We start from the raw sequence: 15,170 nt of genomic DNA on the forward strand, positions 1-15,170 counted from the left end.
ATTTTCTTAATCCAATCTGTCACTGATGGACATTTGGGTTGGTTCCAAGTCTTTGCTATTGTGAGTAGTGCCACAATAAACATACGTGTGCATGTGTCTTTATAGCAGAATGATTTATAATCCTTTGGGTATATACCCAGTAATGGATGGCTGGGTCAAATGGTACTTCTAGATCCTTGAGGAATTGCCACACTGTCTTCCACAATGGCTGACCTAGTTTACAGTCCCGCCAACAGTGTAAAAGTGTTTCTATTTCTCCATGTCCTCCCCAGCACGTATTGTTTCCTGACTTTTTAATGATCACCATTCTAACTGGTGTGAGATGGTATCTCATTGTGGTTTTGATTTGCATTTCTCTGATGGCCAGTGATGATGAGCATTTTTTCATGTGTCTGTTGGCTGTATGAATGTCTTCTTTTGAGAAGTGTCTGTTAATTTCCTTTGCCCACTTTTTGATGGGGTTGTTTTTTTCTTGCAAATTTGAGTTCTGTGTAGGTTCTGGATATTAGCCCTTTGTCAGATGAGTAGATTGCAAAAATTTTCTCCCATTCTGTAGGTTGCCTGTTCACTCTGATGGTAGTTTCTTTTGCTGTGCAGAAGCTCTTTAGTTTAATTAGATCCCATTTGTCAATTTTGGCTTCTGTTGCCATTGCTTTTGGTGTTTTAGACATGAAGTCCTTGCCCATGCCTATGTCCTGAGTATTGCCTAGGTTTTCTTCAAGGGTTTTTATGGTATTAGGTCTAACATTTAAGTCTCTAATCCACCTTGAATGAATTTTTGTATAAGGTGTAAGGAAGGGATTCAGTTTCAGCTTTCTACTTATGGCTAGCCAGTTTTCCCAGCACCATTTGTTAATAGGGAATCCTTTCCCCATTTCTTGTTTTTGTCAGGTTTATCAAAGATGAGATGGTTGTAGATGTGTGGTATTATTTCTGAGGGCTCTGTTCTGTTCCATTGGTCTATATCTCTGTTTTGGTACCAGTACCATGCTGTTTTGGTTACTGTAGCCTTGTAGTATAGAAAAAATTGACACCCTAACATCACAATTAAAAGAACTAGAGAAGCAAGAGCAATCACATTCAAAAGCTAGCAGAAGGCAAGAAATAACTAAGATCAGAGCAGAACTGAAGGAGATAGAGACACAAAAAAATCCTTCAAAAAGTCAATGAATCCAGGAGCTGGTTTTTTGAAAAGATCAACAAAATTGACCACTAGCAAGACTAATAAAGAAGAAAAGAGAGAAGAATCAAATAGATGCAATAAAAAATGATAAAGGGGATATCACCACTGACCCCAAAGAAATACAGACTACCATCAGAGAATACTATAAACACCTCTACACAAATAAACTAGAAAACCTAGATGAAATGGATAAATTCCTGGACACATACACTCCCCCAAGACTAAACCAGGAAGAAGTTGAATCCCTGAATAGACCAATAGCAGGCTCTGAACTTGAGGCAATAATTAATAGCCTACCAACCAAAAAAAGTCCAGGACCAGACAGATTCACAGCCGAATTCTACCAGAAATATAAGGAGGAGCTGGTACCATTCCTTCTGAAACTATTCCAATCAACAGAAAAAGAGGGAATCCTTCCTAACTCGTTTTATGAGGCCAACATCATCCTGATATCAAGGCCTGGCAGAGACACCACACAAAAAAAAGAATTTTAGACCAATATCCCTGATGAACATCGATGCAAAAATCCTCAATAAAATACTGGCAAACCAAATCCAGCAGCACATCAAAAAGCTTATCCACCATGATCAAGTGGGATTCATCCCTGGGAGGCAAGGCTGGTTCAACATACACAAATCAATAAACGTAATCCAGCATATAAACAGAACCAAAGACAAAAACCACATGATTATCTCAATAGATGCAGAAAAGGCCTTCAACAAAATTCAACAGCCCTTCATGCTAAAAACTCTCAATAAATTTGGTATTGATGGAACATATCTCAAAATAATAAGAGCTATTTATGACAAACCCACAGCCAATATCATACTGAATGGGCAAAAACTGGAAGCATTCCCCTTAAAAACCGGCACAACAGGGATGTCCTCTCTCACCACTCCTATTCAACATAGTGTTGGAAGTTCTGTCCAGGGCAATCAGGCAAGAGAAAGAAATAAAGGGTATTCAATTAGGAAAAGAAGAAGTCAAATTGTCCCTGTTTGCAGATGACATGATTGTATATTTAGAAAACCCCATCGTCTCAGCCCAAAATCTTCTTGAGCTGATAAGCAACTTCAGCAAAGTCTCAGGATACAAAATCAATGTGCAAAAATCACTAGCATTCTTATACACCAATAACAGACAAACAGAGAGCCAAATCATGAATGAACTCCCGTTCACAATTGCTTCAAAGAGAATAAAATACCTAGGAATCCAACTTTCAAGGGATGTAAAGGACCTCTTCCAGGAGAAGTACAAACCACTGCTCAATGAAATAAAAAGAGGACAAACAAATGGAAGAACATTCCATGCTCATGGATAGGAAGAATCAATATCGTGAAAATGGCCATACTGCCCAAGGTAATTTATAGATTCAATGCCATCCCCATTAAGCTACCAATCACTTTCTTCACAGAATTGGAAAAAATTACTTTAAAGTTCATATGGAACCAAAAAAGAGCCCGCATGGCCAAGACAATCCTAAGTCAAAAGAACAAAGCTGGAGGCATCACGCTACCTGACTTCAAACTATGTTGGGGATCTTTTCATGTGTTTATTGGCCATTCGTATAACTTCTTTGGAGAAATGTCTATTCAAGTCCTTTGCCCATTTTTAAATTTTATCTTTATTTTGTTATTTTTTAGAGACATTATTGCTTAATCACCCCGGCTGGAATGCAGTGGCATGATCATAGGTCACTGTAACCTTGAACTCCTGGGCTTAAGCAATCTTCCTGCCTCAGCCCTCTGAGTAGCTAGGATTACAGGCACACACCACCATGCCCAGCTAATTTTTAAAAACATATTTTTTTTAGAGATAGGGTCTCACTAAGTTATCTAGACTGGTCTCAAGCTCCTAGCCTAAGGCAATCCTCTTACCTTGGCCCTGCAAAGTGCTGGGATTATAGGTTTGACCTATTGTGCCTGCCCACCCCATTTCTTTTTTTTTTTTTTTTTTTTCGAATCCCATGATAGATTACCCATTTTTAAATTGGGTTTATTTTATTGTTGAGTTGTAGGAGTCCTTGATTGAATATCAATTCCTGATACTAGACTTTTACCAGATACATGATTTCGAAATATTTTCTCCCATTCTGTGGATTGTCTTTTCACTTTCTTAGTGATGCTTTTTGATGGATAAAAATTATTTGTTTTGATGAAGTCAAATTTATCTACTTTTCTTTTTTTTTTTTTTTTTTTTTTTTTTTTGAGACGGAGTCTCGCTCTGTCGCCCAGGCTAGAGTGCAGTGGCCGGATCTCAGCTCACTGCAAGCTCCGCCTCCCGGGTTTACACCATTCTCCTGCCTCAGCCTCCCGAGTAGCTGGGATTACAGGCGCCTGCCACCTCGCCCGGCTAGTTTTTTGTATTGTTAGTAGAGACGGGGTTTCACCATGTTAGCCAGGATGGTCTCGATCTCCTGACCTCGTGATCCGCCCGTCTCGGCCTCCCAATCTACTTTTCTTAGGTTGCTTCTGCTTTTGGTGTTTTATATAAGCAACCATTGCCAAATTCAAGATCATAATGATGTACTCCTATATATATATATATTTATTTAACAGTTGCATAGCTTTGGATAGAACTTCCAGTATAGGAAACTTATATTTAGATCTTCCATCTATTTTCAGTTAATTTTTTTAGCTGGGCATGGTGGCTCATGCCTATAATCCAGGCTGAGGTGGGAGTATTGTTTGAGCCCAGGAGTTCAAGACCAGCCTGGGCAACATAGCAAGACCCCGCCTCTACAATTTTTTTTTTTAAACTAGCCAAGCATGGTGGTGCATACTTGTAGCTCTAGCTACTTGGGAGGACTGCTTGAGCCAGGAGGTTGAGGATGCAGTGAGTTGCATTCATGCCACTGTACTCCAGCCTGGGTGACAGAGCAAGACCCTGTCTCAAAAAAAAAAAAAAAGAAAAAGAAAAGAAAAGAAAAATTGTATATGCTGTGAGGTAGGGGTCCAACTTCATTCTTTTGGTTGTGGATAAACAGGTGTCTCTATCCTAGATCTTGGCAGTCCTATCAATCGGTTGGTCGTTTCCTTCTGGTCCTGGGCTCTGAGTTCTATTCCATTGATCTATATGTCTGTCCCTATGCCAGTGCCATGCTGTTTTGATTACTGTAGCTTTGTAGTAAGTTTTGAATTAGGATGTGTGAGTCTTCCAACTTTTTTTTTTCCCCAAGATTCTTTTGACAATTAAGGATCTCTTGCCATTTTGTATAAATTTTAGAATCAGCTTTTCCCTTTATGCAAAACAGGCTGCTGCGATTTTAATAGGCATTGCATTGAACCTATAGATTGCTTTGGTTAGTACTGTAACTTTAACAGTATTAAGTCTTCAGATACATGATGTAGGATATCTTCCCATTTATTTAGGTGTTCTTTAATTTCAGTGGTGTTTTGTAGTTTTCAGTGTACAAGTCTTTTGCCTCCTTGGTTAAATTATTTCCTAGGTATTTACATATGTTATGCTGTTGTAATGTTGTTAATTTTGTTTTCAAACTGTTCACTGCTAGTGTATAGAAATACGACCAATTTTTGTGTATTTATCTTGTATTTTGCAACTCTGCTGAGTTTATTAGATCTAATAGGTTTTTTCTGCATTTTTTTTTAAGGACGAAGTCTTGCTCTTGTTGCCCAGGCTGGAGTGCAATTTCAGCACAATTTCAGTTCACTGCAACCTCTGCTTTCTGGGTTCAAGCGATTCTCCTGCCTCAGCCTCCCTAGTTGCTGTGATTACAGGCCCCCACCAGCATGCCCAGCTAAATTTTTGTATTTTTAGTACAGACAGAATTTTACCATATTGGCCAGGCTGGTCTCGAACTCCTGACCCCAGGTGATCTGCCTGCCTCGGCCTCCCAAAGTGCTGGGATTACAAGCGTGAGCCACCACACTGGCCAGTTTTTTCTGCATTGTATAAGATTTTCTATATACATGATTATGGCATCTGTGAATAGTGATAGTTTTACTTCCTTATTTCCAGTTAGGAAGTTTTTATTTCTTTTTCTTACCTGATTGCTTTGGCTAGAACTTGCAATACAGTGTTGAATAGAAGAGATAAAAACTGGCACTCTTATTTATTCCTGAAAGGGATAAAGGGAAAGCTTTCAGTCCTTCACCATTGAGTGTTGTGTGTGTGTTTCTCATATATGCCCTTTACCATACTGTGGAAATTCCCTTCTGTTCTGTTTGTTTTTATCATGAAAAAGTGTTGCATTTTTGTCTTAAGCTGTTTCTGCATCAATTGAGATGCTCATGTGTGGGATCTTTTCCTTCATTCTGTTAATGTGATGTGGTTTTCTGATACTGAACCACTTTTGCACTTCTAGAACAAATCCTACTCGGTCATGTTATATAAGCTTTTTAATATTCTTCTGGATGCAGTTTGATAGCATTTTTTAATGACTTTTGCATATATACTTATAAGGGATATTGGTCTGTAGGTTTGTCTAACTCCTGGCATCAAGCAGTCCTCCTACCTCAGCCTCCCAAATTGCTGGGGATTATAGCTGTGAGCCAGCATGCCTGGCTGGTTTGTAATTTTCTTACATTGTCTTTATTTGACTTTGGTGACAGGGTAATAATGTTGGCCTCATAGAATGATTTAGAAAGTGTTCCCTCTTCTTCTGTGTTTGGGAAGAGATTGAGAAAGACTATTGTTAGTTCTTTAATGTTTGGTAGAGTTCACCAGTGAAGCTATGGTCCTGGGCTTTTTGTTGTTGGAAAGTTTTTGATTACTGATTCAATCTCTGCTTGTTATAAGTCTGTTCAGATTTTCCATTTCGTCTTGAGTTAGTTTTGGTAATTTGTTTTCAGGAATGTTTGCATTTCACCTAGGCGATTTAATTTACTGGAATAAATTGCTCATAGTATTTTCTTCAAATCCTTTTTGTTTTTTACTGAGAGGCTCCACTATTTTTAATTTCTGATATTAGTTGAATCTTTTTTCTTCCTCATAAGTCTAGCTAAATATTTGTCAGTGTTGTTGATCTTTCAGTGAACTAACTTTTGGATTTAAGTTTTTCTTAATAGACATCTACAGAACTATCCACCCAAAAACAACAATATACATTCCTCTCATCACCACATGGCACATACTCTAAAGTCGATTACATAATCGAACATACAGTATTCCTCAACAAATGCAGAAGAACTGAAATCAGAGCAGCCACTCTCAGACCACAGCACAATCAATCAAATTTAGAAATCAAGACCAAGAAATTCTCTCAAAACCATACAGTTACATGGAAATGAAATAACCTGCTCCTGAATGACTTTTGGATATATGATAAAAATAAGGCAGAAGTCAAGAAGTTATTTGTAGCTAGTGAGAACAAAGATATGACATACCAGAATCCCTGGGACACAGCTAAGGCAGTGTTAAGAGGGAAATTTAGGTCGGGTGCGGTGGTGAGCACCTGTAATCACGCCTGTAATCCCAGCACTTTGGGAGGCCGAGACGGGCGGATCATGAGGTCAGGAGATCAAGACCATCCTGGCTAACACAGTGAAACCCCATCTCTACTAAAATACAAAAAAAAAAATTAGCCGGGTGTGGTGGCGAGCACCTGTAGTTCCAGCTACTCGGGAAGCTGAGGCAGGAGAATCGCATGAACCCGGGAGGCAGAGCTTGCAGTGAGCCGAGATCGCACCACTGCACTCTAGCCTGGGCGACACAGCAGGATTCCGTCTCAAAAAAAAAGAGGGAAATTTATAGCACTAAATGCCCACATCAAAAAGTTAGAAAGATCTCAATTTTAGCAACCTAATATCACAACTAAACGAACTGGAGAATCAAGAGAAAACCAACCCCCTAACAGAAGATAACCAAACTAACAGAAGATAAGAAAAAAACCAAGTTAGACCTGAACTGAAGGAGATCAAGACACACACACACACACACACACACACACACACACACACACATTGAAAAGATAAATGAGACTGGGTGTGGTGACTCATGCCTATAATCCCAGCACTTTGGAAGGTGGAGGTGGATGGATCACTTGAGACCAGGCATTCAAGACCAGCCTGACCAACATGGCGAAAACCCATCTCTACTAAAAATACAAAAATTAGCTGGGCGGGGTGGCACACGCCTGTTATCCCAGCTACTTTGAATGCTGAGGTTCAAGAATAACTTGACCCTGGGAGGTGGAGGTTGCAGTGAGCCGAGATTGCACCATCACACTCCAGCCTGGGAAACAGTGAGACTCTGTCTCAAAAAAAAATCCAACAAACCACAAAAGATCAATGAATTCAGGAGTTGTTTCTTTTTTGGAAAAAAATAATAAAACAGACCATGAGCTAGACTAATAAGAGAGAGGATCTAAATAAACACAATCAGAAACCACAAAGGAGATACTACTACTGACTCCACAGAAATACACGTAACTATCAGAATATTACAAACACCTGTATGCCCATAAACTAGAAAATCTAGAAGAAATTAATAAATTCCTGGACACACACACTCTCTCAAGGCAGCCAGGAAGAAATTGAATCCTGAACAGACCAATAATGAGCTCCAAAATTGAATCAGTAGTAAACAGCCTACCAAACAAAAAAAGCCCAGGATTAGACGGGTTCACAGTTGAATTCTATCAGATATGCAAAGAAGAGCTGGTACCATTACTGCTGAAACTATTTCAAAAAATTGAGGAGGAGAGACTCCTCCCTAACTCATTCTACGAAGGCAGCATCATCCTGATACGAACACCTGGCAATGACACAACAAAAAAAGAAAACTTCAGGCCATTATTCTTGACGAACATCAATGCAAAAATACTCAACAAAATACCGGCAAACTGAATCCAGCAGCACATCAAAAAGCTTATCCACCACAGTCAAATAGGCTATATCCCTGGGATGCAAGTTGGTTCAGCATATGCAAATCAATAAATGTGATTCATCACATAAACAGAACTAAGGACAAAAACCACATGATAATCGCAATAGATGCAGAAAAGGGTTTTGATAAAACTCAACACTGCTTCAGGTTAAAAACTCTCAATAAAATAAGTATTCAAGGAACATACCTCAAAATAATAAAAGCCGTCTCTGACAAAGCCACAGCCAACATCATACTGAATGGGCAAAAGCTGGAAGCATTCCCCTTGAGAACCGGCACGAGAAAAGATCCCCTCTCTCACCACTCCTGTTAACATAGTATTGGAATGCCTACCCAGAGCAATCAGGCAAGAGAAAGAAATAAGGGGAATCCAAATAGGAAGCGAGGAAGTCAAACTATCCCTGTTTGGAGATGACATGATTCTATATCTAGAAAACCCCATAGTCTTGGCCTGAAAGCTCCTTAAGCTGATAAACAACTTCATCAAAGTCTCAGGATACAAAATCAGTGTTCAAAAATCACTGGCATTCCTGTTCACCAACAACAGTCAAGCCGAGAGCCAAATCAGGAATGCAGTCCTATTCACAGTTGCCATAAAAAAAATAAAATACCTAGGATTTTCTTGGTTTCCAGGGAGGTGAAGGGTCTCTACAAGGAGAGCTACAAAACGCGGCTTAACGAAGTCAGAGATGACACAGACTAATGGAAAAACATTTCATGCCCATGGGTAGGAAGAATCAATATCATTAAAATAATCATATTGCCCAAAGTAATGTATAGATTCAATGATATTTCTGTTTAACTACTGATAACATTCTTCACAGAACTTGAAGAAACTATTTTAAAATTCATATGGAACCAAAAAAGAGCCCAAATAGCCAAGGCAATCCTAAGCAAAAAGAGGTAGCTGGAGGCATTATGCTACCTGACTTCAGACTGTAGGGCTACAGTAACCAAAACAGCGTGGTACTGGTATAAAAACTGACACACAGACCAATGGAACAGAATGGAGCCCAGAAATTGTGCCACACACCTACAACTATCTGATATTCGACAAAGCTGACAGAAACAAGCAATGGGGAAACAGTTCCCTATTCAATAAATGGTGCTGGGATAACTGGCTAGCTATATGCGGAAGATTGAAATTGGACCACTTCCTTATACTATGTGCAAAAATCCACTCAAGGCAAATTAAAGACTTAAATGTAAAACCCAAAACTATAAAAACTCTGGAAGACAATCTAGGCAATACCATTCCGGACATAGGAACGGGCAAAGATTTCATGAAGAAGATGCTAAAAGCAATTGCAACAAAAGCAAAAATTGATAAATGAGATCTAATTAAAGAGCTTCTGCATAGCAAAAGAAACTCAGCCAAGTAAGCAGAAAGCCTACAGAATGGGAGAACATTTTTGCAAACTATCCATCTGACAAAAGTCTAATATCCAGCATCTATAAGGAACTTAAGCAAATTTACAAGAAAAAAAAACCATTAAAAAGTGGGCAAAGGACTTGAACAGACACCTTTCAAAAGAAGACTTATATGTGGCCAACAAGCATATAGAAAACAGTTCAACATCACTGATCATTAGAGAAATCCAAATCAAAACCACAGTGAGACACCAACTCGACCAGTCAGAATGGCTATTATTAAAAAAAAATCAAACAATAACAGGCGAGGTTGCAGAGAAACAGGAACGCTTATACACTGTTGGTAGGAGTGTAAATTTGTTTAGCCATCGTGGAAAAACAGTGGGGGATTCCTCAAAGACCTAAAACAAATACCATTCAACCCAGCAGTCCCATTACTGGGTATATACCCAAAGGAATATAAATCGTTCTGTCATAAAGACACATGCACACGTATGTTCATTCCAGTACTATTCACAGTAGCAAAGACATGGAATCAACCTAAATGCCCATCAGTGGCAGACTGGATTTTTAAAATGTGGTATGCACACACCTTGAAATACTATACAGCCATAAAAAAAGAATGAAATAGAATGAAATTGTGTCCTTTGCAGAAACATGGGTGGAGCTGGAGGCCATTATCCTTAGCAAACTAACACAGGAACAGAAAACCAAATACTGCGTAAAGTGGTAGCTAAATGATGAGAACACATGGACACATAGAGAAAAACAGACAGTGGAGCCTGTAATTATACTTTTCAGCTTCAAAGTTGTTAATTCATTTTTTTTTTTTTTTTGAGATGGAGTCTCGCTCTGTCGCCCGGGTTGGAGTGCAGTGGCCGGATCTCAGCTCACTGCAAGCTCCGCCTCCCGGGTTTACGCCATTCTCCTGCCTCAGCCTCCCGAGTAGCTGGGACTACAGGCGCCCACCACCTCGCCCGGCTAGTTTTTTGTATTTTTTTAGTAGAGACGGGGTTTCACCGTATTAGCCAGGATGGTCTTGATCTCCTGACCTCGTGATCCGCCCGTCTCGGCCTCCCAGAGTGCTGGGATTACAGGCTTGAGCCACCGCGCCCGGCCTAATTCATTTTTATAATTTTTCTTATTTATTAATATTCTACATTTGTTGGCACATTGTTTTCTTGGTTTCCCTTTACTTCTTTGTCCACGGTTTCATTTTTTAAAATATTGATGTACTATAGATGTACTTTGTTTCAGGGTACATGTGATAATACATTAAGCACTTGGTGCGCACTTAGGTCAGTTCTATATTTTGACTGTGGTGAGTAGAGCTGCAATAAGAATGGAAGTGCAGGTGTCTTTTTGATATATTGATTTTCTTTCTTTTGGATGTTTACCCAGTAGTGGAATTGCTGGACCACATGGTCATTCTCTTTTTAGTTTCTGAGGAACCTCCATACTGTTCTTTAAAGTTGCTGTACTAATTTACATTCCCAGCAGCAGCGTAAGAGGGTTACCCTTTCTATGGGTCCTCACCAGCATCTGTTATTGCCTATCTTTTTAATTATAAAGCCATTTTAACTGGAGTGAGATGATGTCTCATCGTAGTTTGAATTTGCATTTCCCTGATGATTAGTGATGTTGAGCATTTTTTCATATACCTTTCCCTACATGAATTTGTTGCACTTCTTTCCTAAGCCCCTTCTTTGAAAATTCTGCCTGGACCCAGGTCCTATATGATATGAGTTTATCTTTTTCTTCCTAGTGCTGTGTTAAATGAGAATAATGTGCCCCTCCCCAAAGAGTCTCTTGAGACTCTGACGTATATCACACCTGCCGACAGTGGTTCTGTTCTAAAGGTAAGAATACTTTTACTTCTTAAAATTTTTGCCAAAGACAATTTTGAATTGAATCTTGCAGTATAACCAAGTGCATCTAGTGATTACTGATGGACACTGGGACTTAAGATGTGAGAAGAGCGGCCGAGCACAGGGGCTCACACCTATAATTCCAGCACTTTGGGAGGCCGAGGCATGCGGACCCCTTGAGCTCAGGAGTTTGAGACCAGCCTGAGCAACATGGCAAAACCTGTCTCTACCAAAAATACAAAAAATTAGCTGGGCATGGTGGCAGGTGCCTATGGTCCCAGCTTCTCAGGAGGCTGAGACAGAAGGATCACTTGAGCATGGGAGGTGGAGGTTGCAGTGAACTGAGATCATGCCACTGCACTCCAGCCTGAGTAATAGAGTGAGACTGTCTCAGAAAAAAAACAGATGTGGTAAAAGGATTGAGCCACAGTTCTCTAGGGAGAATCCTGTTGCCACACCACTCACAAGAGGATCTTAGGGATTCTTCTCCAGTTTGTGTGTAGTTTGTTTATATTTTGGGGCTGGTTTTGGATGTTAGCTATGCTTTCACTCATATTTCCTTTTAAGATACAGTGTTGCATGCAAATAGTGACTAAGTGTTTCTTAGATGAAAGTATTAGGGGATCTTGTTGAATCAGTAGTTTCATTTACTCTAGGGCAGGGGTCCCCAATCCCTGTGCTTTGGACCGGTACTGGTTCATGGCCTGTTAGGAACTGGGCCACACAGCAGGAGGTGAGCTGCAGGCAACCATTGTTGTGTGAGTTCCACTTCCTGTCAGATCAGCTGTGGTGTTAGAGTCTCATAGGAGTGCAAACCCTACTGTGAACTGTGCACACGAGGGATCTAGGTTGCTCACTGCTTATAAGAATCTAATGCCTGATGATTTGAGGTGGAACAGTTTCATCCCAAAACCATACCCCACCCCCAAACCTGATCCTTGGAAAAATTGTCTTCCACAAAACTGGTCCTTGGTGCCAAAAAGGTTGGGGACTGCTGCTGTAGGGAATGTAAGCTGTGTGAGAGACCTGACCTCTTTTGTTCATTGCTGTATCCCTCAGGCTGGTCTCAGACTCCTGCCCTCAAGCAGTTCTACTACCTTGGCCTCCCAAAGTGCTGGGGTAGCCTAAGTGTCTCAAATAGTACCTGGCACATAATAAACACTAAATAAACATTTGTTGATTGAAACAAACTTTTTGAAATAACAGAGACCTATCACTAGTTACATTGCAACATAACCAGCTCATCTCAACTTCTGCCTTTTCTGTATCCACTTGCTAAACCCTTTACCAATTCAGAAATCATAGAAACCCAGTTTATTGCCAATGAATGTTTTAATTTGCAAGTTAAATTAAAAATTGTCTTTGCATGAACACTTACCATTTGTCTCTTTTATTGCATAATGTACATCTCTTGTAATTTGCCAAATACTTCACAAAAAGGAAAAATTAAAAATCACTTGTATTCTCACTACTCAATGAAGGTGTATGGTTGGTATTTACGTATATAAGTATCTTTCAGATTTTTAGGCTTAAAGAAAAAACCCAACCTAAAATACCTTCAGTCAGGCATTTCTTTTCTGCTGATTAAAATCTGAAAAGATACATTGACTAATCATTGGAAATCATTAAGCAGAACCTGAGATGTTTTTAAAGCAGAGAAGGACATTTAGTTCAAAGATTTATTGCATATATAATATGCACCAGACAACTTATTAAGTATTAAAGATTCAAAAATGAATGGATGAAACATGGTCTCAGCTTAACTGCCTATAGTCTAGTGGGAGAGAGAATTGTAATACATTGTGGCAGAGACTTGCACAAGCTGTTATGGTGCACTTAGTCCAGGCAGCAGGGTGGGAAGATAAGGGAGAACAATTTTTCATGTTTTTGTGGTTTAAATTAAGTTGCATGTTGAAATATGAATAGGAGATTCTCCAAGACGTGAAGGCATATAGGCAGAAATGGAAATGTGTAAATGAGTGGCTGAATGTGATGGCTCATGCCTATAATCCCAGCACTTTAGGCCAAGGCGGTAATATGGTTTGAGGCCAGGAGTTTGAGACAAGACTGGGCAACATAGGGAGACCCCATCTCTACAATTTTTTTAAAAAAAAGTAGCCAGGCATAGTTTTACATGCCTGTAGTCCTGTCTTCTTGGGCAGCTGATGTGGGAGGATTGTGTAAGCCCAGGAAATTCAGGCTGCAGTGAGCTATGATTGTACCATTACACTACAGCGTGGGTGACAGAGCAAGACCATGTTCCCCCCCCCCCCCAAAAAAAAGAAAGAAATGTATGAATGAAGGGCCCTTTTTTCTTGTGTGCTAGGCCCTAGGTTCCTATTGTTTATTGCCAGATTGGCATTTTATCTTTTGTTGTTTTAAAATTCTCCCAGACCCCCTCCCTCACAGTAGAGAATTGTGTCCTCTATAAGGTACTTCAAGTACTGATTAACCAAAAGTATTCATTAACGTTTATAGGGAGAGAGTTCATATCGTAGTATTTTACGAACAGAAGCACCATCAGTCTAGATAAAGGAACATTTGGAATTTAGCCATCTCCTTTATCCACTGTCTCCTGTGCTGACCTGTTACTGGTTTTTATTTGTTTGTTTGTTTTTAAGTTCAAAGTGTGATATTACCATACAGAGTAGTACGATTCTCCTCTAGTCTAAAAGTTAAGAGGCTGGGCACAGTGGCTCACACTTGTAATCCCAGCACTTTGAGAGGCCAGGGTAGGAGGATCACTTGAACCCAGGAGTTCAAGATCAGCCTGGGCAACATAAGTGGGACCCTGTCTCTATAAAAAAAAATTGGCTGGGCATGGTGGCACACACCTGTAGTCCCAGCTGCTTGGGAGGCTGAGGCGGGAGGACGGCTCGGGCCCAGGATGTTGGGGCTGCGCTGAGTTATGCTTGTGCCACTGCACTGCAGTCTGGACAGGGCAAGACCTTGTCTCAAAAAAATTTTTTTTAAATTATTTTATTGTATTTACTTTTTTTTTCTTTGAGATGGAGTCTTGCTCTGTCACCCAGGCTGGAGTACAGTGGCGCGATCTTGGCTCACTGCAACCTCTGCCTCCCAGGTTCACACTATTCTCCTACCTCAACTTCCTGAGTAGCTGGGACTACAGACACCCGCCACCAGGCCTGGCTAATATTTTGTATTTTTAGTAGAGACAGAGTTTCACCGTGTTAGCCAGGATGGTCTAGATCTCCTTTCCTCACTATCTACCCACCTCGGCCTCCCAAAGTGCTGGGATTACAGGCGTTAGCCACCACATCCGGCTGTATTTACTTTTTTAAAATTCATTTTGAGGCAGAATCTCACTCTGTCACCAAGGCTGGAGTGCAGTGGTGTAATCTTGGCTCACTGCAGCCTCTACCTGCCGGGCTCAAGTGATCTTCCCACCTCAGCCTCCTGAGTAGCTGGGACTACAGCTGGGTGCCACTGTGCCCAGCTAGTTTTGCTCAGTTTTTGTGAAGATGAGGTCTCACTATATTGCCCAGGCTGGCCTGGAACTCCTGGGCTCAAGAGATCCTCCCGCCTTGGCCTCTCAGAGCACCAGGATTACAGGTGTGAGCCACTGCATCCAGCCAAAAAAAATGTTTTGTAATTAAAAAGTTAAGAGCCAGAATAGTCATAACCCTACCCAAGTTTTGTCTAGGAGAACAGCTGTTTGAAAATTTACGTAGCAGTTTAGCTTTTTCACGTCCTGACTGTAGTATAGGTTTCCCTCCATGCAGAAGTGGAATCATTAACAACCATGATTCATGAGCGTCCCTGTGTGTTTAAAGGATTAACACTAATCAGGCCTGTGTCAGAATTATAAATTGAGAGGATATGGAAAAAAGTTAACATCTGATGATAAAGGGGTCATTTAACAACTCTAGATTCCTGTCTTC

General features: G+C 40.3%; 1 protein-coding gene across 1 annotated transcript in view; it reads left to right on the forward strand.

The window, feature by feature from the left end:
• Positions 1 to 15,170, forward strand: part of LOC112617144 (band 4.1-like protein 5) — a 173,364-nt gene that overhangs the window by 147,445 nt on the left and 10,749 nt on the right. Inside the window, exon 21 of the mRNA XM_025373879.1 lies at positions 11,166 to 11,259. Coding sequence (XP_025229664.1) covers positions 11,166 to 11,259 — 94 coding nt within the window. The remainder of the gene's footprint in view (positions 1 to 11,165; positions 11,260 to 15,170) is intronic.

This window comes from Theropithecus gelada, unplaced genomic scaffold (assembly GCF_003255815.1).
Source record: "Theropithecus gelada isolate Dixy unplaced genomic scaffold, Tgel_1.0 HiC_scaffold_15884, whole genome shotgun sequence".
NCBI lineage: Eukaryota > Metazoa > Chordata > Mammalia > Primates > Cercopithecidae > Theropithecus > Theropithecus gelada.